General features: G+C 42.2%; 2 protein-coding genes across 2 annotated transcripts; both read left to right on the top strand.

Moving 5' to 3' along the window:
* Position 1: 1 nt before the first annotated feature.
* mrpl24 (mitochondrial ribosomal protein L24) lies at positions 2–3,672 on the top strand. Its single transcript, XM_084562797.1, has 6 exons — positions 2–191; positions 450–636; positions 1,896–1,991; positions 2,205–2,308; positions 2,690–2,820; positions 3,239–3,672. The coding sequence occupies exons 1-6, from the start codon at positions 88–90 to the stop codon at positions 3,373–3,375; spliced, it is 759 nt and encodes a 252-aa protein (XP_084418923.1). The 5' UTR covers positions 2–87; the 3' UTR covers positions 3,376–3,672.
* Positions 3,673–11,490: 7,818 nt separating this feature from the next.
* Positions 11,491–27,112, top strand: LOC311501008 (brevican core protein-like). The gene is made up of 14 exons (XM_084562649.1): positions 11,491–11,709; positions 17,604–17,677; positions 17,753–18,139; positions 18,341–18,515; positions 18,723–18,850; positions 18,986–19,279; positions 19,355–20,182; positions 20,484–22,076; positions 24,692–24,799; positions 24,953–25,111; positions 25,200–25,282; positions 25,566–25,710; positions 25,819–26,001; positions 26,102–27,112. Exons 1-14 carry the CDS (start codon positions 11,690–11,692, stop codon positions 26,221–26,223), a joined length of 4,299 nt encoding a protein of 1,432 aa, XP_084418775.1. The 5' UTR covers positions 11,491–11,689; the 3' UTR covers positions 26,224–27,112.
* Positions 27,113–27,341: the final 229 nt, after the last annotated feature.

The raw sequence follows: 27,341 nt of genomic DNA, 5'->3' as shown, positions 1-27,341 counted from the left end.
GTCATCCTGGTCTCTGCGGCCTGCATCCTGCCCACAAATCAATGTAATCTCTGTTGCCTGAACTCAATAGTAGCTCTGGCATTGCGCATGCGTGAAGCCAGGCCTGACCCTCCTGTCCAGAAGGTGGCGCTGCTTGCCGGTGTTAGTGTTTGTGTCCACCCTGCTACATGTGACATTGACATCAACGGAGGGTAAGCGCTTTCTGCAAGTTACTGTCTCATTTTATTCTTTTATAGCTACACTTTTTAATAGTTAAATTGAAAACGTAGGCCGCTGCCATATTTGAGATTTGTTTGACGAATCTAAACCGCTCTTAGCTAACGTAACGTTACGTAGCTTCTTCGAGAGCTAGCGTTAGCCTAGCTTATGTAGCCGCTGTGCAGCAGTGTTGACAAGGATGCCTTTTTTGAGAAAACTTAACAGCTCTGTATAATTTGTTTTCCCCGCAGCACAATGAGGCTGACAGCTCTCCTGTCGATGGCAGCCAGGGTGATTGTGCCCAAAGATTTGCGCTACGGCACCAACAGACCGTGGACCGCGGCTGCCAAGAGGCTGAATCCTCCTGGGGCGAAGAGGAGAAAGGTGTTCGTGGAGCCTCTAACTAAAGATGACTGGTTTATAGTCAGAGGGGACATGGTGAGAAACTCAGATATTGAAGCTTTTACATATTGAACACAATACGTACAACAAAGGTGTATGTATAAACATACATAACACATATCAGACAGAACATTATGACCACTGACAGGTGAAGTAAATAACACTGATTAGCTTTCAGTGAGTGGAATATATTAGTCAGCATTAGATTTTTTTCCCTCAAAATTAATGTGTAAGAATTCAATTCAATTCAATTTTATTTATATAGCGTCAATAACAATTCAGATCGTCTCAAGACGCTTTACAAAAACCTGGCCTGAAACCCCCAGAGCAAGCCTGAAGGCGACGGTGGCAAGGAAAAACTCCATTTTAACTGGAAGAAACCTTGAGCAGAACCCAGCTCATATGGAGGGACCCATCTGCCTAAGGCCAGCCGGATACAGACAGAAGAAAGACAGAAGAGAACAGCAAGATAAACATACAAGAAGAAGGAGGGGGCGGGAGGGACACACAGCAGTAAACATATATATATATATATACTATTACTATAACATATAGTAATAGCACAGAATTGCATGACTAGTAGTAGATAGGAAATTAGTGGATAAGAAGAAGCAGGAGAACTTGAGAAGTGGAAGGATTTAAGTGACTGACAATGATCAGATTATGATGGCTAAAGGACTGTGTAAGGGCATCTCAGAAACTATAGCTATAAGCTATAAAAATCACTGGCCCGTGTGATCTGATCCAACCGACAAGCTACTGTAGCTCGAATTGCTGAAAGAAGTTAACGATGGTTCTTATAGAAAGATGTCAGGACACAAAGTTTGTTTTGTATGAGGCTGCGTAGCTGAGTGCTCATGCTGACCTCAGAGTCTAAGTCTATCTAAGTATAAGACCTCTGTACACTTGTCGAAAGTGCCTACCATAGGCACGTGAGCATCACAACTGGATCGTGGGGTAATGGCAGTACATGACCCGGTCTGAACATCCCCATGTTCTGTGTAGCTTTTTTTGAGTCCTTGGTGGTACATTCCATCGTAATTAAATCATCTACATTTATAACTTAACAGGTTGGTGGTTTTAATGTTGTGGCTGATCGGTGTGCATGCAGCTAGTGAGAAGTACCTGTGAAAAGCCAGATCTGTTATCAGAAATCCAATTGATGTGACTGTTAAACTAACATTTTTGATCAAGCCATGTTTTGACAAAAGTACTTGCTTCCAATCAAATACATTAATTATATTTGTTAGTCCACAAACACAGAATTAATTATTTCTTCTTAATTTGTTTCTCAGGTCGAGATTCTTGCGGGGAAGGACAAAGGGAAGCAGGGAAAAGTGACCCAAGTCTTCAGACGCAGAAACTGGGTTATCCTGGAGGGACTGAACACAGTAAGGAAGTGATCAACGTGTTAGCAGTCTGTACACGTTTGTCTCTTTTGAATTGTTTTATTTCTGTTACTTTATTATAAATGTATTCTTATCTAACGGCAAAAAAAAAGATAAAGTTGGTAGTTGGTTTTTTTTTAGCTCCACCAGAGGGAGCCAGATATGTGGGGAGTATTTTGGTCATCAAGACTGTGAACTACTGTCCTCTGCCTTCAGCATTACAGGTTTGTTGGAAAATCTGGGGATTACCGTGGGACCTACATTGCCAGTGAGGCTCCGCTTCTGCTTCGCGATGTCGCCCTCATTGACCCCTCAGACAGGTACGGTAAGCTGAACCACAGTCATGAGTTAAAACTGTGGCTTTACACATGCACAACCATGTCAGGACCTTAAATAAGCCGGAGGCAGTCTTTGTGCTGAAGTTAAAGATGTAACTCTATATATAATAAGAACTACTAGTGAAATACAAACCTGCAGGGAAAACAATTACAAGGTTAGATGTTGTCTTTCATTTCAGTTGTCTTTCTGCATCTGTAATCTGTAGTTGATCCTTGTTGTTCCTCAACATCAACATTTCAAATAAATGCAGTCATAGTACAGCAATCATTTAAGGATTAAGATCTGTAATCTGACATTATTTAGACAAATGCACCTGATCTTTGATATCTTAAGAACCCAGTTATACTCCTTTACTCCTCCAGGAGGCCCGCTCAGGTGGAGTGGAAGTACACAGAAGAGGGTGAGAAAGTCAGAGTGTCAGTCAGGACGGGTCGAATCATCCCAAAACCTATTGTTGAACGACGAGATGGCATCGTGCCACAACAGTGGAAAGGTAAGAGTGTTGGTGCATGTTTTGATTGGAAGGGGATTCTTTATTCCAGGTGTAGCTAAGAGTCAGCACATTAAAACCAGCTATTGTTTATTTTTCCACCCTGCGCAGACTTCAATACCATAAATAGATTTCTGCGTGATGCAGTTGATCCGTTTAACAGTGGAAGAAATTTTTCTTTCTAAACTACAAGACACATGGGAAGTGAGAACTTTTTCCAGTGTTTAACAATCATTCAGTGACGTCATTCCTGTTACTTTGTACCAATTCAAGTTTAAGATTTTCCCTGAAGAACTTTGGGCATTTTCATGATGAAAAACTGTCTTCGAACCATCAACAGGGTTTGGTCAAATGTTGAAATTTAGACCAATACTTTCCATGTCATTTAGTATTATATTTATTTCGCCTTTTACCTTCACAGATGGGCCTAAAGATACAAGTCCTGAAGACGCTCTAGAAAAGACCTATGTACCATCTCTAAAAACCCTGGAGGAGGAGGTCATGGAGAGAATGGGTATCCAAGAAAACAGAAGGCACCGGAGGTCCTACTGGTACTGACCAGGCAAACCAGAGACACTCATGCTTCTTACTGTGGTTACTGTCCAGTTTTCTCACGAACCTACGTTGTTCTGGTGGGTTAGTGAAGCCGAAGGTCGAACCAAACGACAGTGGTTTGAGGACGCCGAGAAAAAGACACATGAACTTTGAAATACTATTATTAATCAGATGTTCCTTGAATTGTTCTCTGTTTACAAATGTATCAGAGTTTCTTTACGATGTTGTGAATAAATGTCAAAATTGATTTTTACCTTACATTTAAATTTATTAAAGCTCCAGTGTGTAGGATGTAGGGACATCTAGTGGTCAGTTAGCAGAATGCAACCAAATAATATCCTTATACATTCAAGCTAACGGTAAGTGCTAACAACAACAAAAGAACAGATGGGGTTGGATAGAAACATGGCGACACATCATGGTGGACTCCATTGAAGTGGACCCTCTCCCTAAATGAAGCAGGAATCATTCAAGACTACCTTGCGTTTCTGCTAATAGATCTCTCTAAGCCCATCACTCTGTACATTTCAATCACAAGGTGCAAACAGATATTTCCTGCAGGATTTAGTGGAGATTAAATCGTCAACATCCTACCATTGCTCTGTGTCTGCCAGATGTGTAGACAAACTTCTGCTAGTTTGTTGAAGCTGTTATTATTTCAGCTTCATTATGCGGTAAATTGCTCTAACATGAAAAGCCTGAATCAATCATTATGTACATAACTGTCAGAAATTCAAGATGGCAGTGTTTAGAAAGCTTGTGTTAATGCCAACATTAGAATACAAGTAACAAGACTTCTTACATAAAGTCTGCACAGTAGGAAAAGTGACTTTATACTTCATATTGGCAGGATTAATAAAGCTAATTGGTTACAGCCTGTGTGGATCATTCACAAGGCTGAAAATAGCCCGTATTATTTTACAGAAGTCCAGACGAGCAGCTCTCCAAAACTTAAAGCCTTTAGACAAATGAGTCTGTCTTTGCAATGTGTCTGGGAAACCATGTGGAGCAACAAACGGTTTGGGAGGAGACTACGCAAGACTGGACAGTTTCAACAAAAGTCCTCACTCACCTCATTTGACTTTCTTTTCTGTTTTTTTTTAAATGTACACTGGCACTGAAAGTTATACCTGTGTTGGAATGAGAGGTTTTCAGGTTTAAAATATGACTCAATTTGGGAATTTATGACCCACTTTAGAAGACGACAAAGTGGTTAAAAGAGCTAGGAAACAGATTCACCTTTGTTCTCCTACAGTATAACTTTACATTCCAGTGGTTTAGTTTCAGACTTAGCATTACGCCTTTTTATACCTAATGTATAACTCACATAGTCTTAATAGATTGATAAAGCTAGTTAACACGCTTAATTAACCCTATACTACCCAAAGACGTGTAATTTTATTTTAATCCCACGCCCTTTTTACATATAAATTTGTAAATATGAGAGTGAAATCAAGCTAAAACAAAACAACATTCAAGTTTGATTTTTTTCAATATGTAGAACATATTAGGAAACATGTAACTGTTTCTGCAGGAACACAAACCTGGTCATTTGGATGAACAGACAGATGATGGGAAATAGTCTTTTCTATTCCCACAGACATAACATCAGTAATAACCGTTTCATTCAGTTGAGCTGGTTCCACTGTCTTGGGCATGCTGGCTCTCTGTCTCGGTTTACTGAGCCGACTCAACTCTCCAGAGCCGCCGTCAATTCTGTCGGGTTTTACTTGTGCTTTTCCTACTTGAATTAGACAAATCTCATCCATTAAAATGGTTTACTGAAGTATTAGATGGTATTTGTACGGCAGATGTTGAAGAAAGGCAGAGCAGTAGTTTTTCCACCCACATTTTCCTCACTTGTGCTCCAACATAAAATTGACTAATGGCACAATCGGGGTTTTGTTGATCTCAAACCAACATAATCCTGTAATATCTATTGTGCCATATTGGTTAGAAAAAGAAATGCTTGGCTATTAGAGTTTATGTGAAAATGCTGAAAGAACTGTTCAACTTTTAAATTCAGGACTTTCTTTTTCGTTTTCTTGGTAAAGTTTTGGGACCATTTGCATTTTGGATAGACAGGTATATTTTGTAATTATGGCAAAAACTGATTTGGATAGAGATGTAGAGAGTAATCACCCATTTTGATTGAAACAAAAGTATAAAGGAAATATAAATACATGTAAAAATGACAAATGAAAAAATTAATCCCTTCACCCTGGACTGTTAAATGATAAGGAACAAAATAATCTTTATTCAAATAGTTCATACACAGTGAAGCTAAACATGCATTTTCACTTACTAAAGTTTGAAACCTCCTTAATTAAACCTCTGTGGATCATCCTTGATACTTGATCAGTTTGTGATCTAGTGAATTTAGAGGCCTGGTCAACACCTTGTGCTGTTTTTCATGTTTTTTTGAGTTGTTCCTAAACCGTTTTTGTGTGTGTGCGCCTGTGTCAGGCTGCATCCTGCTGGGGATGGCTGCTGCCATCAAGGAGTGTCATTGCTATGGGGTGGGGGTGCCCTGTCTGGTCTAGGTGGTTGGTACATGTCTAAGTAACATCCGCACGAATAAATGCCAGGTTCAAACATTTCCCAGCAGAACATTGCGTTGTCAGTGTTATTTAGTTCTCCTGTAAGTGGTCATAATGTTATGCCAGATCGGTGCATGCGTATAATGCAGATATTGCACATGAGATGTTTTTGGCTACATCTTTGCAAGTGTGATTGCACACTACATAGACCTTTGTATTTCCAAGTTTTGGCAGTTTTGGCAGTAAATGTCGTTTTCACTTTAAAACGTGCAGCTGCCCCGTAGAGAAACACTTAAAATACCCCATTATTGCCCCGAAAATCCAGATTTATATTTATCTATAAAAGACCCAGTCCTATTTAAACTCATCATCAGTATCCGTGATATACGGTACGAGGGAAGCGGCCTATAAAGCGCATGAAGTCTGTTTTTCCTCGCTGGTTAACCACACGTATTGATTTACTGAAAGCCCAAGTTAACTCTCTGCCAGATCTCCAGCTGGTGAAGCAACTAGCCTCATTGCCAGGCAGTGACACACACACACACACACACACACACAAAAAAACGATGTGTCACAGATCATATAATTGCATCAAAATTTCACAGTGGCTCTCCATACTCTAATTTCTGGTCAGCGCTGTTAACATCATGCAGAAGGCACGGCCGGTTGTCGGTTTGGCCGGCGAATGGAACAGTGCAGCAGTCTTCCCAGACTCATCCCTCCTTGAACCAGTTTGCCTCTGCCGCTCTGCATCCAAGAGGGAATAAAAGCAGCGAGTCAGCGGAAACAGGGTTTTGAGGTTTTGCTTTTATGGAAGGAAAAATGATCCAGAGGCCGGTGGTCTTTCATGTCATGGCATGAGTGTATAGATTTCAGTCTGGAATTGCAGCAAGGTGAAGTGCAACGCTGGTGAAGTGGAACCTTTGCGTTGCTTTGTTTGTCTTTTCCACTTATGCACACGTTTATAGGAGCCTTAACTTGTGCATTAGAGAGCCTTAAAGAATGCTCATCTTCTAATTTCTTCTTTGTGGTAAGTCGACAGCAATTCTGGTAACCCAGTTAAACGAAACCACTGACATGACTCAAGCAGAATTAAGAATACATAAAAAGAAACTGCAGGCTGAGCTCCGCATTTCAGCTGAGTCATATTTGCTGCTTGGCCACGTAACTAATGAATCCCACCTGGAGATGCAAGCCTGCACGTGTCAGAGTCAAACTCACCAGCAGGAGTGCAACTGCTTTTTAATCTGACAAAAAATACCCTAATTTGTTTTAAGTAAACGTTTGGAGTCTCTCGCTGTCTCCCTCTTTATGTTATGCAAATTTGCTGCGGCGACTTTGCAAATAAAACGCAACTTTAAAAGGGTTTGCGACAGCGCGAAGATCTCCAGAACATCTGAAGACACTTTAAGTTTGAGTACCGCTCTTGACTCACTTGATGATCTAAGTTCGGCTACAATGTAATGATAGCGTCTAATTATAGGCTGGTTGTTTGAAGGCTTCTGGAAAATGTAACGTTAGCTTGTATGCAGGTCTGAGGCATGGTTTGCATGCATGTTTAACTGTGTTTGGTCTAAATTAGTCGGCTCCCAGTGGATTCCTGTATGTGACCTCAGTATGTTACAGTCAGGAGCTGAAAAAGGGGACGGTAAAACTCTTAATTTTCCTTGTGGACTTTTTTATTCCCTCATCCAGTCTTGATTTACAAGACCTATGAAAAGGCCTTAAAAATTCCTCATGTGCTAATGATGACTTTATATATTCATACATCACGCCAGCCCAGTCAATGGTGATACACCAACTATCACTGACAGTTCTCTGCCTCAGTACTCCTGCTTATTCTTGTAACTTTACGGTCACAGCGTATCCTTTGAACTCTTTCCTTTTCATCCATAATCAATCTCCCATGTAAAATGCATCTCTTTGTATCATGCAATCCACCTCTGGGTTCTGTCAAGTGTCTCCACACAGTTTGGGTTGTGATCAACATCATACACAAATAAAACTGAATTGAATTAAACTCTGAATTGGCATCAAACTATTTTTATGCTAGAGAGCAAAGTGAAGCAGAGTGGATAAAAAATCAGTGGTGGAAAGAAGTAATTACCTCCTGTACCAGCAGTAAGTACAAGTGTCCAACTAAAACATATACAGCATAACTCCCACCAGCGGTTGTGCGATATAAGTTTTAATAAAGACTGAAAGACGAATTCTAACCTTATTTTACTGCTTGTACTGTAGGGAGGATTAATACATAAATAATACATTTAATAATCGTGTGTTTTGTGTGTAAAACCTTGTGGACTTGAGTAAAAAGTGCAATAGTTCCCTTGGAAATGTGGCGGTAGGCCGCTCCACAACATTTAAAATAAACTGCACGTACAATGTGTGAAATCATCTTCTTTAAAAGATGTCACTTGAATAGACTTTCTCACGATACCATCTCCTTCATTCTCATTTGCTTTTAAGACAAAACAGGCGACCTGACTGAGCTGAAGTGCTCCATCATGTCACTGTCACCATTGGTGGACAAATGGGTTCTGGGTTATACCAGCGAATTCTAATAGAAAACGTCAGGACATCTGTCCGCGAGCTTAATCTTGGGAGAAACTGGGTCATGCTGAAAGACAATGAACCCAAGCACAGAGGTCGTTCTGCAACAGAACGGTTAAAAGAAGAACAAAATGAATGTTTTGGAAAGGCCAAGTCAAATTATTGACCTTAATCCACTGGATATGTTGTGGAAGGAGCTGAAGCAAGCAGTTCACCTGAGGAAACCCACCAACATCTCAGGACTGAGGACTGGTGCAAGGTGCAGGACAAATAGACTGAGGAACTCCTTTGTCCCTCGTGCCATAAAACTGTTTAACCATCACTCACTTGGGGGGAGGAGGACAATTAAGAAAGGGACTGAATGACTTTTTAATTAACCTGCAATAGTAAAATGCAATAACAAATGTACCTGGTATTTTTCTATTTATGCAACAAACATGTATGTACAGTCACAATATTTATTACTATTATTCTTATTCTTTTTTGGGTGTTTGGTATTTGGGTTTATTGTACTGTTTCCTACATGTATGTTTGACAGTGCTGTATGCGATGGAGATGTCAATTTCCCTGCGGGAACTTCCCAAAGGGATCAATAAAGTTGTCTATCTATCTATCAATCTATCTATCTATCTGAGGACCGAGGAATGGGTTAAAATTCTTCCCAGCCGCTGTAGGTGACTGATAGTTGGCGTTATTGCTGCACAAGTAAACATTTCAGTTTCATTTGTTTGTCTGGGCTTTAGGACTTGAGTGAAAATCATCCGATGTTTTGAGTTATTTTAATGCAGAAACGGGTCCAAAAAAGCTTTAAAGCAGCACTGTGTTTGTGTAAGTTAGTTAAGATGAGTCACTGCTACTGGGTGTAGCAGCATACCGAGCTATTTTATGTTGCTGTTTTAGATGAAGTCATTTCTAAAGGAAGCATTTGCCATTTTTCAGACCTACCAACTTAAAAATACAGTGAACACACCCAGGAAGCATTGAGGATGTATTTAAGATCCAGTCCCTTGCTTATGACATCATTCCTTTAGTATTTTGAACCCACATGCGTCGTATTCCACTGCTGTGCTCTTGCCTTATTCATCCACAACAAACACACCTGACGTTATCCCTGTAGCTGTTAGCAAACTAGCCTCATAAATAAGTCTAAACAAGAACAAATGAACAATGTGTAGGCAACGTACTAGGTGTAATTCCATCAGGTGGTAAGGATTTGGTGAAGAAAGATATCCATGTTATGGACTCTTTGAAATGAGGAAGCTTCTGTGACGGCTGACCTTTTTATACACTCTACAATACCCCGCTGCTGAAGACAGATAAAAGCCGATCATGACGTCTTGCTGCCGCCTGGACTTGAATCAATCTGGGCCACCGTGACGGTCAGTCATAGCTGGAAGCACGCCTCTGATCCCCGTCTGCTCTCTGAGCTTTGACATTTCCTTCCCAGACAGTCCTGCTGTTACCTCGGTGTGAGATTCCTCAGGTGTGCAGCACCGGCCGCCGCTGCTGAGTCACAGTGCGAACGTCACAAAGCACCATTCAGTCCGTCTGCAGAGTGCACAGCTGCAAACTGACCCTGACCTTATTCGTCTTGTATGTGTCTGTTACACCAGACGGCCGAGAAGATGCCTGACAATGTACATTACCGCATCCAACTCGGGTAACAGGTTCAACATGGCCATAAATTTTAACGGCTGAGATGAACCTTTCATGATTCTATTAATGACAGTACCAGAGCAGGATTATTAACTTGGAAAAATGGGCAACTGCTCCATGACCTCTTGGTTTATGGGTTTTTTGCTGGTTTGAGGGGAAACTTCAACAGAAAGACGTTGAAGTAAGTGCTTGTGAGATTGTTATTATTTTAATTATTGGCATTAATGACCTCATCTTCTACAACTTTATCCATTTTAAAAAAACTTTAACATGGAGCACACATTACTAACTCAGCTTGTGTTGAGTTGGTGATGACAGGATGCACGGGAACATTTGGTCACAGGGTTTATTTCTGCCCAGAGCCTCCGTGCAGTTTAATCTGACCTTTGAGAGGACCACAAATATGTCTTTTATTGTCTTGTCAGCAGACGTTGTATCAACATTTTGGGCTTGTTAGTTAATTCATGCTGGTGCAGTGGTTAGCAGTGTTGCCTGTTGGCCAGCTGGGGACTGTCTGAGTGGAGTTCACGTGTTTTCTCTCAGCCGTGGGTTTTCCCTCAGTCCAAAGACATGTGCGTTAGGTTAGCCGATTCTAAATTGGTCGTGTACGTGGATGTGAGTGTGAACGGCTGTTTATGATCTGTCCAGGACGTATCCCAAGCCGAAACCATCTGGGATAGGCTACTACCCCCCCGCAATCCTCTAAAGGATAAGTCAGTTCAGTAAAAGTCATATACATATATAACAGCTTATAGGAAAAACTGATTTTGTATCAAGAAATATATCCATGCTGATGGCTATATTGTTAGAACTACTTCTGGGTTAGCTTCAGTTAGTGACTTGTTACTGTCACATGCTGCTTTAGGTTAATGGCCTCAAATCAAGTCTTGGCATCAAGTTCACTCAGCAAATTAAATGTCTGTGCAGCTGCTGTGGCCTGTCACCTCTCTCTGTTTCAGACTGCTCATTACTCCAGTAGTTACATGTTCAAGATGATTTAAACGATAACCCAGCTGAACTGATACAGGGGCAGTAAAAGAGACAGCTTCCTTCTCCTTCTCCTTCTCCAGTGAGGTGACTGCTGTGCTGCATTGTGCGGACCTGCAGCAGCATCAGCAGCTCGCTCTGCCGCTGCGCTGACTCAACGAACTCACCCTGATTCATCCAAACGACGCTCGATGGATTTGTCCCTGCCCCGCTGTAAAAAAAAAAAACATATAGGTCAGTGCAGCCTTCACTTCGGAGCCTATAACGTCGGTTTCTTTAGATGTCATCCCTCCCAATCCCACTTGACAGGCATGCGCCATCTCCATCCCGATTGTTGGGCGAAAAAGTGGGCAGTTCAGGATTTCATATCTGGCGTCACTTTCTCCCAACTCCCTCCTTTCTCTTTTCCCCGAGCCTCCGAGTGTGCCGGTGCGACAGCAGTCCCAGCTTCCCTCTTACCTGTGCAGAGCATCCAGAGACAGGACAGGACAGGACAGGACAGGACAGTCGCACTGCAGCAAGCTGAGAGGAGCTGACGGAAGATATTCGTTAAGAAGTCTGTCCATCCTGCATCAGCTGAAATGCTGCTGAGAAGAACCCGGTAGGCTTCTGTTGGGCGAATGAATGATGCGCAGTTGGTGCGGTTTGGTCGTTTGGAAGTTTTGAATTCATTATGTCGTGTTCAGGTTTAAGAAAATCGCCTTCTTTGCCACTTTAATGTTTCTTTTAAATAGTTGCTGCTCTCTTTTAGTCATGATGTTAGGGGGCAGTAGTTGCTATCTCTCCAGAAAATGTCCTTGCAGTCATTCTGTGCAACTGAGAAACTAACTCATATTCTAAACATTTATTGTATTTTATTTTTTTTTGCATGTTATTTTGCATGTTGTAAAAGGGCTACTCTAAATGACTGTGAAGTCCCACGCAGGTATGCATGGATATTTCTGTGGAGAGTAAAGGGAATTCAGGATCTCAGCTGTTTAAAGTAGATCCAGACCTCCTTTATGTCTTCGTGTGCCCTGCAGACACAGAAAGCCGCTTTTTGTATTAAGTGCATATTCTTGGCTCTTCATTTTCTGTGTGGTCCACCTCTGGGCTCAGGTCACGGACAGGTAGAGAGAGACAGAGGGCAAACAGAACCATGAAGTGGACCTTTAAGAGTCCCCCACCCCCCCTCCAGCTTTTTTCTGGTGGTTGCGCAGCTTTTTATTCAGATTTTAACCAGTGATGCAAGAGAAAGTGAAACTGCTTGTTTGGCTGCTCTGTGATAAGACGAAAGAAAGTTCCAGGCAATCAGGTGTGATGCTGAACGTCAGCTGGTGATGCTGGTGAGCAGCAGCAGCAGCAGGAAGTGTGGCTGACGCTGTAGATAGAAGGTTTTTTCTTTGGGATGAGCTGGAAGTATTCATCAGTGAATAATCAAGAACACAACAGAAATTCAGCCTGATTGTTAGACCAATTAATATAAGGCACGGCAACACAATGACACTTCTTTCTCCAAGGGTCCATGCAGAAAAATGTTGTTATTCAGTAAGGGTAATGTCATTGTATAAGTCACTGAAAATGAAGAAGTGTTACGCTGTTATGTCTCCAGATTCTGATTTAATTTTACCCACACATGTTATTTTGAGTTTCCCTTTTCCTTTGTAGAAAATGTTTGATCATTTTTTTTTCAGCTTTCGAGCAAAAACACAGGAAACAGAAGACGGCTGAGCTCATGAAGTAAAAACCACATAGAAGTTAACTGGGATTAGGCGGTTTACTTCTTTAGTCTATTTAGTCTCATATTCAACTATGTGAACCAGCCCGTGAGAGTTTCAGTGTCTTCGTGGTTTAGGTTTGTGGGAACGTCTCAGTCCATACAAGAGATGCAAAGCTGTAAAACACAGATCTGTTCAACGCAGTCTTGGTTTAATTGTCATCAGCACAGAGTCACCTGATTACCAGGTGTGTTTGCTCTGAACGGAGAAAGTGACGAGCCTTTGTAAGCAGAGCCCACCTCAAGTCTCATGACCTCATCTGGAGGCTCGGGAAACTCCTCGCCTCTTGTGTATAACAATTTGTGGTCCGTCCGTGGATTTGTTGAGTCAGGACTTGAATCAGGTGTTAATTTGAAACGTACCGTGACTCTTTCCCAGACGCGCTGGGTGGTGAATCAGCTGGTGGTTGACTTTTTAAAAGGAGCCATGCTGCTGGGAGACAGAAGCTGGGTTTTAACTGGCGATGTCTGAGGAACTCTTTGGATGCGTGGACGTGTTACGGTTGATGCTACACAGAGCCGGAGGTGTGGCGTGGACTGAATAGTCTGACATGGGTTGGGCAAGGCCAGAGACGCTCTGCTCTGTAAACTGGGCTGTGCGGACGTTCACAATGATGCGCTTGAGGTTGTTTCTGATCTTGACCTCAGTCACCTCCTTGTGAGCTTTTTAAGAGGATGGTTATTGAGTGATTTGTTTCTGTTTTGCCTCTTTCTGGTGTCGGTTTATTCGGCTTGTGTGGTCTGCAAAGATGGATTTGTTTTGCAGGCAAGGAACTTATCATTGTGTGAGCCAGTCATTCCCTCCTCCTTACACACTTTTCAGACATGAAAATCTGCTCTAAAAACAGTTGTTTAACTCATAATTTGGCAGCCATTTGCCAAAACTATAATAAAGACATGTAGTTATTTATGTCTAAAGATGATGTTAGTCGGAAAAAGCACATAACTTACCCTAAAGTTACAGTGCAGTGTTTATTTTAGGATGTAACTGCAAGGTAGAGTGTAAATTGAATGTGTTATTAAAAGTGTTTTCTCCAACAGTCTCACGTTAAAGTACTATACAGTATAAAAAACACAGTTACTGTGCGTTTTAGGAGATATCTGTTGTGTTTTATCATAGACATAAAGCCAGTTGAAGCACGGCGCCCCTCAGGGCTTACAGCACATCAGTCAAAGTCATGTTTGACCCAGCTAAACTGGGATCAGGAGTAATCTTCTGGCATGTTGGTGGAGACAGGGTTTGCCTGTATTGACCTTAATGCAGAGCACTGCAGAGGCCACCCACGAGTCATAGTGGTGAGTATTTGTTGTCAGTGCAGCCCTGACAGGGATTTTTGTTTGTATGCCGTGATTTGTTTCACTTATTGCCTTTCAAATGAGTTGTAGATGACTTTTCTAGTTTAATCCTGATCCCTCAAGTTTTCTGCGCGTCAATTACTGACTCGTCAGGGTCTGCAGGCGGAGAGTGGATTAGTCCTTCATGTGGATAATGCATTGGGTGCAGTTTTTGGACCTCTAAATGAAGTGGGTGGCATTGATTTTAGCTTGACTTCTCTTCATTGTTGCTCCCGTTGAAACGAGCAGAGCTGCAAAGCGCCGGGTGACCGCGAGGCCAGAGACCACAGTGAAAAAATGCGATCTAAAGACGGCACAAAATAACAAGCCGCGACCAGAACTGTCTCCTCTGCGACCAATCTGAATGCGCCAACTGATATTTGAGCACACTGCCGCCACAGTTACACCATTTCAATCGGTGTGTCTTAATGTGGCCGTCGCCTTTGTACGGAGCCCCCTCCAGAACGATTCGTAGTGCTTTAAAACTTCCTTTTCCATCCTTGAAAGGAGCGAGAGAAAGAAAAGAGAAAAAGCAAGCAAGTGTGCCAGTGCCCCGTCCTTTAATTTTCCCTGAAGCCCTTTGTGTGGGAGTCGGCACGAAGTGAAAGCACAGTGTGCAGCTGTCCCCTTGGCCCACTGCTCGCTTTTTGTGAGAGGTTTTCTCGTCGAGAATACTAATAGTGATACCAGCCCCGTGGAGCCGACCCAGCTGGTGAGAAAACAGACAACAGTTATTCTGCAATCAAAGGAAGCCATTTGATTTGACACAAGTTATTGAGCTGTGTGTGTGTGTTTGATTTACAGATGCAACAAGTGTGCCTTTTAAACCTCTGGCTCCATCCAAAGGCGCTTATCCTGGTGATGTTTACTCAGATTTGTCCAGTTTCACTTTACGGGAAATGTCTCCCGCAACAACTTGTTGAACACATTAACAGTGTCTCTGTGAAGCTCAAAGCCTCATGAGGTGAAAGTGAAACCTAAAGTTCATCTCAACACAAGCACAGCATCTCTCCTGTGTGCTTTGCTTTTGGGTTTCTTTGGAGGTTTTCTTTTTGCGTTTGCGAAGTTAGCAACCGTTCTGAGATGTTTTTGTCTGGACCTTGTTTAAAGCAAAGCACAAATTTGTACCCTGAAACAACATGAGCATATCAGCTGCTCTCTCATTTTCTTACTCCATAGCTTTTTTCCCACATATGCACACTGCACATTATCCGGTGTGTTCACGGCGGGAAGAGTTGAAAAATAAATAAAGTTAAAATGGTCGGTACATGTGCAAAAGAAAAACTGAAGAAGAAAACTGTCCCACAATACACAAAAGAAATACAGGATCTTTGAAATTTACTAATAATCCATATAATCTCATACATCCTTTGTATTGTCTGGACTGAAGAAAGATGAAAACTTAAGTTTCCACAACGGCTTCATACAGCTGGAACAACATTAAAGCATTATATTTTGGGAAAAGCGTTTTTGATGTCCTTTTGTGACACTTAAGTAGAAACGAAAAGAAATAGATACTCTCTATAATCTCAGTTTAATTAACAAAGTATATTGTTTATTTTTGCATATGAACTACTGAACTACTGTTCTGTATACAGTTAATGTATAGGTTTGGGACTCTGCAGTTTGAAAAGTTACTTGGTTTCCCCAAATACGTCACTGTTTTGTAGCTTCTCTTTAAAAAAAGGAAATGAGTTTTGGAAATAATTTGGTCTCATCCGGACTCAAATGTCTTTGCTTCTGTCAGCTTTACGGTGCAAGATTATTTATTTATGTAAAACCTTTCACACAAAGTGTAAGGTTAATTAAATTACACATGTCTGATATTCAATATATTCAATATTTGGGAATATCTGACAGTCTAGAGAGGTTTTTAAGGTTTGGACGTTTTTATAAATCACCTGAGAAGTGAGGGATTGATATAAATGGTGAAACTGTGCCACATTTCCTAATTATAAAGGCACTTTTCACTCCATTAACCGCCAAAAGTCATTTGGAGCCGGAACGCTGCTTTTTAATGATGAATGAACATTTGCCGCTTCATCATGTCCTGCTCAGGAGGTTGTGTGAGGTCATTGTGGACGTCCTGCCATGCCTGCTGGGTTAATAACAGGGCCGGGCTGGTGACGGAGCGCTGGCATGGTGCCGCTGGGCTGAGGCGCCGTGTCATTAGCTCCCGGAGGTGATGAATGGCTTGTGGTGAGGAGCCTATGCTCCCAGCTTCCCTTCTGAAACCCGGAGAACTCGGCCTTTTTTTTTGCTCTGTGATCGAGAGCTGAGATTCATTTTTTATGGTCTTGTCGGACTCTCGCACAGAGATTCTGTTATGTCTACGAAAAAGTTCTGGCAAAGCAAGCAGGTTGCAGGGATCTTTTTTTTTTTTTTTTTTTTTTTTCAGTTTATCCGTTTATTAGGTACACCTTGCCAAAAATAATGTTGCTTAATACCGGCAGCCCTGCAATAAATGTTCAGTTTTTGTTGAAACTGTTTCAGTGAATTGCTGATCCAACTTTCCAGACGTTCTGGAAGCTTTCTTTGGCAAAATACTGAGACGTGTTTCTGATATTACTTTAAGATTAAAATTTAGAATAAAATTGAAGAAATAAGAACATTTTACTCTTTATATTTATATTGGCGAAAGTAGACTTGATACTAGCAAAATCAGTGTGTTTATCACACATAAGTGTACTGTGTACTCTTTGGTGCAGACTAAAATACCCCAACAACAATTAGATGAATCATCTGGAAATTTGGTTCATGTTCAAAATTAGCACGTGTTAAAATGCTAACAGGCTAAGCTAAGGCTGTCTAATTACAGTGTTGGTGAGCGGCTAGCATGGCCGCAGACGCTTGCGTTGTTTTTAAAAATATCTACAAACAAATGCAAGTTTCATGTTTGCCTTCTTATATTTTTTCGCCATGAGAGTTTCATACTTAATGTGCTTTGTATTTTTTTTAATTTTAGGACTTTTGGCACCTTTTTTGGGGTATAAGCTGCCAAAATGAAGTTTTAAAGATAAGACTTGTGTCAAGATTAATCTCTAAACTGTATTGTACAGAAAACAAAGCAAAAAAACAAACTGCAAATGGATGAGAGTCAGAAGATTACAGTAAAACCTTGAGACTGTGGCTGCTCAACTGAAGGTATCACAAAGGTGCACAGGGTTGTGACCTTAAATGTTACAATACATTAGTGTGTTGAGACCAGTGGAGCTGAAAGTAGCTGAACCAACAGAATACACGCCTTCCAGTGTCAGAAATCATCCATTAGAGGTTAAATGTGTGTGAAATTGGAAAATTTGGCTCCTTCAGTTTACCTTAGGACTTGAATTTATCTTTATCTGTTTCAAAATGTATTTTGTATAAATTTTTTTCCATGTATTTGCTTTTTCCTTTCTCTGTAGACAAATACTTCCACTCCTTTGTGCAGTGTGCCACCTCACTCTGGCCTTTCCCACTCAAATTCCAACAGCCAATGGTACGTGTACATTTCACTTTATTTCTTTATGTAAATATTACTTATATTACATGAACCTAAATCTTTTTGTTGCAGATGAGGTGCGGCAGCTTCAGGTGAACATCCCCCACTCAGGTACCGTTTTTGCCCCACTGGGCGGCTCCATCTTCATCCCCTGCTTGGTGTCTCTGTCCTCCACACCGCCCCCCTCCTCCTCCACCTCTGCCTCCCCCATTGTGCCGAGGATTAAGTGGACGGTGGTGTCCGGCGGGGTGGAGACGCAGATCCTGGTGGCGCGGGGTTCCAGGGTGAGGTTCAACGAGGCGTACCGAGGCCGCGCCGCGTTGCTCAACTACACCTCCTCCCCTGACGACCTGTCACTGTGGCTGGGAGATTTGCGCTCCAACGACTCGGGTCACTATCGCTGTGAGGTGCAGCAGGGCCTGGAGGACGCCAGCGACCTCGTACAACTCAAGGTCAAAGGTAGCGCAACGTCCTTAAGCAGGCTTCAAACTCTGAGCTTGAACTGGCAGATACTGAAAAGTGAAGCAAATTATCAGAGGCAAAAAAGTAAAAAAGATAATTAGTTTACTGGTTATTAACTTTACCTCCCAGCTCACGAGAAATACTGGAAATCCTTCAACATGGGAAGCTAAGCAGGATCTTTCTTTCTCGTGTTTTTAGGCGTTGTATTCCACTACAGGGATGCTCTGGGCCGGTATGCCTTTTCATTTCACCAGGCCCAGAGGGCTTGTGAGGCCATCGGGGCTCAAATCGCCACCCCTGACCAGTTGCTGGCAGCTTATTATGATGGATACGAGCAGTGTGACGCAGGCTGGCTGGCAGACCAGTCCGTCAGGTATTTCACCACCTCTGTGATAATACTTACCTCTTTAAAATGCTGCTCCTGTTCATGACTGTGATTCACCCTTTTACTGGCGTTTTTTTTCAAAATAAAATATTTTTTTGTACCTTTTTCTACTTGGCCCTTTTTGCTCATTAACCGGTTTGAGTTGAAGAGGTTGCTTTTGTGAGGGGAAACGCTGATTTGTTCTCATTCCTGCAGGTATCCAATCCAAGTGCCTCGTGAGGGTTGCTACGGAGACATGAACGGGGAACCAGGAGTGAGAAACTATGGGACAATGGACCAAGATCATCTATTTGATGTTTATTGTTATATAGAACAAATTGATGGTATGAATCATCATATCTATATCGTATCTATAATAAGCTAAAACTGGCTCCTCTGTAATCATGACAAAATTAGGCATGCAACACTATTCTGCGCATGCAGTAAAATTTTAATAATGAAAATATTTTTGCTCGTAGGGGAGGTGTTCCACAGCCCCGTCCCGCAGCTGTTGTCATTTGACGAAGCACAGTCATTCTGCAGAGCTGCAGGGGCAGAGCTCGCTACAACAGCACAGTTGTACTTGGCGTGGAGTGAAGGACTCGACCATTGCAGTCCCGGCTGGTTGTCTGACGGAAGCGTGCGTTACCCCATCATAACTCCCAGGGAGCGCTGTGGAGGGCCTCAGGCAGGCGTCAAAACCCTCTACCGCTTCAGCAACCAGACTGGCTTCCCAGAGCCGTCCAGCCTTCACGACGTTTACTGCTTTAAAGGTGAGTACACTGTAATTGACAAGTGAAGAAAGCAAAAGAAAACTGTCTTATAACCATTTTTAATGCCCTCTACAGAAGACAGAAACGCTTCCACTGACTCACCGATGGACTACATGGCCACAGAGTCTGACGACATTGGACATGATATTGTTATCCTGATGGACACAGATCAAGAACTTCAGCTGAACCAACAGGTAGAACAGGTGGAGCGCGAGGCACAAAGTGTACTCGAATCTTTGCCCTTTTTTCCCGGCCCTTTTACAGAGGAGAACATAGTCGACACACACCCAACGGTTGTATCAAACACAACAGAGTTCCCCTTCAGCCCCACATCTGCGCTGGAGGTTCTCCAGCCCTTTGACGAAACTTTATCTCCCACAGAAATGAGCTACGACTCCCAGCCTCCTACAGCACTAATGGACAGCACAATCAGCAGCACAGAAACCTACACTTCACCACAAAACACGTCTTTTAACAACCTGACTGATTCCCACCAGAATCTAAGCCTTACCTTCCACCAATCAGAGCTTGAAACAGCCACATACGAACCTCAAACAGAGAACCAGACAGTGCCAGACTCAAACCTCGACGAGGACACTCAGCCATCTGAGAGCCCGAAACCGCCCAAAGAGTCTGACCTGAGTTTTAACAGATCACAAGCCAGTTACAACGAGACAGACAGCAACCGAACTCAAGAGGAGACTTTGTGGGAAGCGACGCTAGACCCAGTTCTTCAGGGGACTCTGGAGGAGGCAGCGACAGAAGATACTTTGCAGATATTGCTCACAACTCAGGCCTCAACAGAAGAAGAAGGAGCTCTTCTCACACAACCAGCCCAACCTACCATTGAGATGCTAACCTCCATGTTCGCACACGTAGATGGGTCTGGAGATGTTTCTGAAGGTATGTCATTGAAATTTTAGGACACATGTCGCTATCGTGTCTTGTCACGAGTTAGATTTGCACTATTTTCTAGTTTAGAGTGGGAGTTTCTCAGTGTATTTGGGAAGTCCAAATTTGACCCATTTTTAATCTGTGTGTTAAGCTCAGACAGTTAGCTGCTAGCTGTTGCAATTTTACAGTGGTATCTATCTACTCTCGTCAAGGAAGCGCCTGAGCATATTTCAAAAAATTTTATTGTCTTATTATTGTGTCAATAGATGTACATATTTACAGCTCTGGAAATGTCCATGCTCTTTTCCAGAGAGCAGCCTGGAGGTGGAGGCAACAGGCTTTGTCTCAACATCAGATTCTTCCACTTCAGGCTTCACCACCCACCTGACTCCTTCTGCTTCAGCTAGCAGCGCTCCATATCCGACCCTCCCGTCTGGGTCTCGCCATTTCGACAAACTGGGCCTGGAAACCTTCTCCACTTCACCACAGTTGTGGGAGACCTCCGTTTCGAGACAGGAGGGAAGCACGAGCTTAGAAATTGAAGACACGCTCGTCACAGAACGCGAGGAAAAACAGCAGCGCTCAACAACCTCTGAAGATCAGCTGATTTCAGGAGTAAGTTTAGCTACCACTGAGTCTCCAGAATACTCGAACACCTCTCTCTCACCTAACGCTTCCTCCACAACAGAGAATCAAACATCAAATTACAGAGTGTATTTGGATACTGCGACTAGTTCTTACGAAGAGGCAAGTGGATATGAACCTAGTACAGTCGGTGCCACCATTACAGAAGGCACTGAAGTTGCTCCAACTCTTGAAGACGAATTTAAGTTTCCCCCAACTCTTGAAGAGGAAGGCAATGTCTCCTTTTCACTGGAAAACGGAGAAGTTCCCCCAACCCTTATCCTCCCAGAAGAAGCGAACGTTTCTTTAACCCTTGAAATGGAAACTCATGTTCCCCCAATCCTTGATCATCATAAAGAAGCCAACATTTCCTCAAGCCCAGAAGAAGAAGCAACCGTTCGCCCAACTCTTGCCTATGCAGAAAAAATGGACGTCACGTCAACACTTACCTACGACGAAGAAGCCAACATTTCAAAAACGTCTGAGGAAGATCCCAACACTTCCTCTAAGCTTGAGGATGAAGTTAATGTTCAGCCAACTCCTGTCGATGAAGAAGACACCGATGTTGCCCTGACACCTTTCTATGAAAAAGAAGCTAACATCTCCCAAAGTCTTGAGGAAGAAGCTAACATTTCCTCTAAGTTTGAGGATGAAGTCCACGTTGCCCCAACTTTTGTTGATGCAGAGGATACTGATGTTGAACTGACCCTTTCCTATGACCAAGAAGCTAACATTTCCAAAACTCTTGAAGAGGAAGCAAGCGTTTCCCAAACTACTGAGGAAGAAGCAAGCATTTCCCAAACTCTTGAGGAAGAAGCAAGCATTTCCTCAAAGCTTGAAGAGGAAGCCTATGTTTCCTCAACCCCTGAGGACTTTACCATCATTCCTCTCAATTCTCAAACATCTACGTGGGCTCTGCTGACCACCACAACTGGACCGCTAGAGTCTCTGAACGAACTCGAGTACAGCCAAGAAACCTCCTCCACAGCAGCCACAGATTCCTCCCCGACTACGACGTCCACCGCTGCCGCCGTAAAGACGACCACCACGCCCATCACCACCACCACCACCACCACACACTGGTCCAGACGCACATGGAGCCCCACCACCACTCCGCCCAGGGTTTTCCACAAGACGGCCGAGCCGCAGAAGGTGACACATGTCATACCGCCAGTGGGTCGCGGTCTGGCGGATGTTGAGATTAGCCTCACACAGCCGCCCACCTTGGTTATCTTGCCCAATGAGAGGGCAGCTGTAGGCGGTGCAGGGAAATTCTCAGGTAATGTTAAATCCACTCTCATCAGCCTAACCGTCCTCTTCCTACTCGACGCAGTGATGCACTAAAATCCCTGGTCTGTCTTCTGCCCACCTTTGCTCCATGTTTCTGTAAAACCCCTCTCCTGCTTTTCAAACAACTTCCCCCCGTTTGTTTCACTTGTTGTCTCCGCAAGCCCACTCACCCTTCTGACTCCTCCCGCTTCACCTTCAAACACTCCTCACTGCTCTCCCCGTGACTCCCCACTCCCTCCCTCCGAGATACTCACACCTGGGACAGCTCCCGTTTGACACTTGTCAACAGTCCAGTCTTGTTGTGCATGACGTTTTCCTCCTCACCCAAAAATTGACTTCTGTGAAGTACTGTAATATCCTGGTATGTCTGAATGAGTGTTTTAGTGCGTTGATTATTAGATTTTATTTGCAAATAATCCACCTCTGCACCAAACAAGTGCAGATTATTCTTCCTGCTAGCTGTCAAAGCTCACCGTGTCTCTTCTGTTAACCTGGAAGTCATTTAATAAGGGACTTGATCTTTCTATGGAATGTAACAGCAATTACGTTGAATGTAACAGCACTGACCAATGCGACTACAGTGATGCTTTAGTATATTTAAGTGTTAACTGTTCTCGTTCTTGATTTTTTTACCTTCAATTTCTATACTTTTTTTCAGTCTAGTCCCAGAAGCACAGATTATTATCATGCTTTACAAGCACAAAATATGTTCAGTGTTGATTTGTTGTGAGCGGTAGCATTTAGCAAACATGTTTGAAAAGGTCCATAGGTCATTAATGTTTCATACTAAAGCCATGGTCTGTTGTTTATTCATTAATGTTCAAGATTTGTATTGTGTTTTTAGGTCTCATAACGATAAAGGCAACTAATCTCTGTTTGTTTCTTGTCTTGCCACTAGTCGATAAATGCGTTATTTCAAATTTTTTCCCTTCTTCCTTTCTCTATTTTTTTGGTTTTAATACTTACTGATGCATTGTATGGAAGCTCATTTCTGCAAAGAAAAAAAAAAACATGCAAAAGATGTAAAGACTGAAAAACTTCGTATCTCCTAGTGTTGATACGTCATTTTTAATTCTATTTTGCAGACTTTATGTCAATAGTTTGCAGAAATCGGCTTCCATAGAATCAGCATTGCTGTGGCAGTAGAAGAAATATGAGACAACTTAAGACAAAAAGCTGTTTTCAATCTGCTGACAAAACAATACACGCAGTAATTGAACATTTAATGAATCCCCCGGGATGTTAATTTTATTTAATGGTTGCACGTTCTCACATTGAAACCTATTAACAAGCTAATATTAATCCAAGGGTGCAGGTATTACTTTATTTGTAATTTACTCATGTCATCAAAAGAAAACACCACTAGGCTGTTGTTATTCATGATGATGGAAAATATAAGGCAAACATCTGCATAATCTGATTTGGTGCAATACACGTTTCAAAGTTGCACTTTAGAAGACATTCAAGCATTTAAAACGTTTACCTCAAAAATGAGTGTTGCAGAAATCCGTGCGTGCAGAAGCCTGTCCTATTTTTCCACATTTAATGTCAGCTTCAGTGCCTGGATTGAGTAGTTTATAGACTAGATGCAGGATTCAAGACAATTTATTATGCTATTTGAGGAAGGGAAAGGTAACGGAAAGGAACTCCTCACAGACGGGGATAAAAATTGAGACCGGGTTCCCAGAGATGCCAACCTGAATCACAGCACAAGGTTTAATTTTTTTCCTACTCAGGAACTTGAAAGGTTTTTTTTTTCCAGTTGTATACTTTTCATAAAAGCTGAATGATAGTTTCGCTTTGAGTGCATATGATCCTCATTAGACTGGTGTAAAGCAGTTATTACTCTTCTCACATAAACAAGAGCCACAGTAATGACAGACGACACATAGTTCTTGTTTACAGGGTGTCGAAGGAAAGCAAATAAACCAAATCCGCTTGTATATTATTTCATTTCAGCTTGGGCACATATGCTTTTACTTGACCTCCATTTCACAAATTTAGAAAATTAAAATTAAGCTTTTTTCTCTTCAAGAATTTAAACAGCTTAAGGCATCATCTGATGGCGACACTTAGCGAGGAGCCAAGAGATATTTTTATATTATACAGACAAACCAGTTTGAGATAAATCCATACAGGCATGTTTGTTAATTCATTGTAATGTCGCCACACCTTTGCAAATACTGTCTGGGTGGACTGGTGGAAACTGTCAGAAGCACTGGATCACCTCACTGTTATTGCAATCTGCATCTGGATTCCACATTATAAAAAAAGTTTATTATTAATGAAGAGTTTGGGTAGAAAAAGAAGAGTAACAGGAAACACCTAAGACGTTTTATTGGTGCAGCGAAGAAGACAGAAGACGATGTGAGGAGCTTGCCCTCTGCTGCCATCTGTTGGCTCGCCTGGATCCTTTTTATTTATACAAGTGTCTGGAATATGCGCACCAATATATTAACAGATGTTTAAACTAATGTAAGCATTTAAATTACAGTGTGGTTCACACAGTTTCCTCAATATCTTCAGATGCACTGATTATATAAACATAAAGGAACTGACCTGTGCTCTTGTGTAGACCTGAAGAGGCCTTCTGTTGTGTTTCAGATGCCTGTTTGAGTGACCCCTGTCAGAACGGGGGCACCTGTACCGACCGAGGCGGACAGGTTAAATGTCTCTGTTTGCCAACATACGGAGGAGACTTATGTCAGAATGGTGAGCTTTCCGCTGTTTTACTGAAGAGTTGGTTTATAAAATAATTAATATTTGTTCATGTTTCTTAAGAGATGATGGGTGCAAGCTGACAACAGGAAGTCTTGTAGGAGACTTGTAAACGTTGTCCTGTTTCCTCCTCTGTGGTGTTTTCAGATCTGGAGCGATGTGAGCCGAGCTGGGATAAGTTTCACGGTTTCTGCTATCGACACTTCGGCCAGCGTCAGAGCTGGGAGGTCGCCGAGCAGCACTGTCGCATGATGGGAGCCCATCTGGTGTCCATCATGACCCCCGAGGAGCAGAGTTACATCAACAGTAAGATTAAAGACACATGTATAGGAAATGAGACAAAGTTTAGCACAAACGTGGGGTTTTACTTGTGTGTTTGTGTCCTCCTCATCAGCCAACTACAAAGAATATCAGTGGACCGGTTTGAACGATAAAACCGTTGAGGGTGATTTCCACTGGTCTGACGGCAACCCACTGGTGAGGAATATTAGCACAGTCGGTCTCAGGTCACAGTTATGCAAGCGTCTGGCAACTTTTAACTAAGCATTTGGCATTTTTACTTTCTTGCCTTCATGTGCTCTACATGTTTTCATAGTATTTTAGTTTAAATACTCTAATATTTCACAGAATTTACATATTTTTCAGATTAAAATATGCAGTTTTCTTGTGATTTTGTGTGATATTTCCTTTAAAAATTAAGTTTGAAAGTTACTCAAAGTATGGGATACTATAAAAACATTATTTTACATTTATTTCACAGCTATATGAGAACTGGTACAGAGGGCAGCCAGACAGCTACTTCCTCTCTGGGGAAGACTGTGTGGTGATGGTGTGGCACGATAACGGCCGCTGGAGCGACGTACCCTGCAACTATCACCTCGCATACACCTGCAAGAAAGGCACCTGTGGGTAGCGCTAATGAGACGGAGCTCAAGTTATTTATAAGCTCTTTTGAGTTTAACCCTCTCCTGTGGGTGTTGTGAGCTAAAGAAGTGTCTTGACTCTTCCAACAGCTTTTTGTGGTCCGCCACCGAAGGTCCGAAACTCCTCCATATTTGGAAAAGCTCGGCAGAGGTATGAGACCCATGCAGTTCTGCGTTACCGCTGCGCGGAGGGTTTCCAGCAAAGGCTAAACCCTCTGATCAGGTGTCTGTCTGGAGGAAGCTGGGAGAGGCCGCAGATCCTGTGCATCCCTAGTGAGATAAAACACCATCTCAAACCTAAAACAAATATACTGAATACTCATGAAATGTTTCCTTGATTATCAATAAACAACTGAATCCTTTTACTGTTCAGAGGGCGGAGGTCAAATGCTGCACCCCGAGGACACGTCACTGACCGACAGCAACTTTTCTGCAGCTGAAGATGAGATTGAGGCCACTACAGAGAAACCACAGTACTGGGACATCAAGTTTTAAAAGTCAGCCGGGCTTGTCTTGTTTTCTTAAACTCCGTAACATGACAAGTTGTAAAAAAAAGCTTTTTACCAGTGAATGCTCACTGAATGAACCACAGACACATAAAGATTCAAACTGAAGCTTCCTATAAGCCAATGAGAACAAGAGCACAAACAGGAAGTAAAATATTCCTGTTTCTTATCCTTTAAAAATGTTTCTACTCAATTTGATGATTTGAAACTGTTCTTTTGATTAGAAGAGAAACAGTCAAACAATTAATTGCTGTTCTCGTTGTGGTTTCTGTTACACCAAGAAACCTTTTTAACAAAATGGTGCTAAAGTCTTCAAGACGATTTTCAAGTATCCAGGAGAATTTTGTTTTGTATCGTAACATGTTTCTACTTTGCAAAAGAAACCCACAACTCCAAAGCAAGGCAGCCTTTAACAAATGTTCACCGTTCAGTGCATAGTTAGTTTTCACACGTTTTCCAGAGAGAATCCTTTGATTTAGAGCAGACACCGTTTTGTTCGTCAGCTTTATGTTGTAATAAAGTTTTGCAGAACAGAGCGAAGAATAAATCGTTCTCTTGTTTTACCCTCAGCGCTGTGTGTTGGATTCATTTCATGTGGATTTACATGACAAACATAACAGAATTTTCCACTGTCTCTGTGGTACCAGAGACTTGTATATTAGTGCTTTGGTTCTGGTTTCTCTTGCATCAGCTTATTTTTCCGTGCATCCATCATGCGGCAAGTTATTTACTTTTTTGGCCTTTGCATGCTTTAATGGTTCTTGGTGAAGGCTAGACAGGATATAATAGGGTGAGAGAGATACAGGATGACACGCAACAGAGGACACGGACCAGACCATGGCCTTAGTTTATTGGGCGCCCGTTCAGTCAGGTGAGCCATCGAGATGCCCCACCAGACTCAAGATTCAAGAACTTTATCTGGGGTCAAACCTATTACACATGTGGGTATAAATACTACATAAAAAAATAAATAAATTCGTAATGCACACACAGGAGTAAATACACATACATATGCGAAGTAGAATATTTAAAATGACTGCACATCTCCTAGTGTAGGCGTGGTGGCGTGGTGGTTAGCACTGATGCCTCACAGCAAGAAAGTTCCGG

The sequence above is a fragment of the Chelon labrosus genome, assembly GCF_963514085.1.
Source record: "Chelon labrosus genome assembly, chromosome: 16".
Lineage (NCBI taxonomy): Eukaryota > Metazoa > Chordata > Actinopteri > Mugiliformes > Mugilidae > Chelon > Chelon labrosus.
Note: the sequence above shows the minus strand (reverse complement) of the source record. Positions and strands in the feature narration are given on the sequence as shown.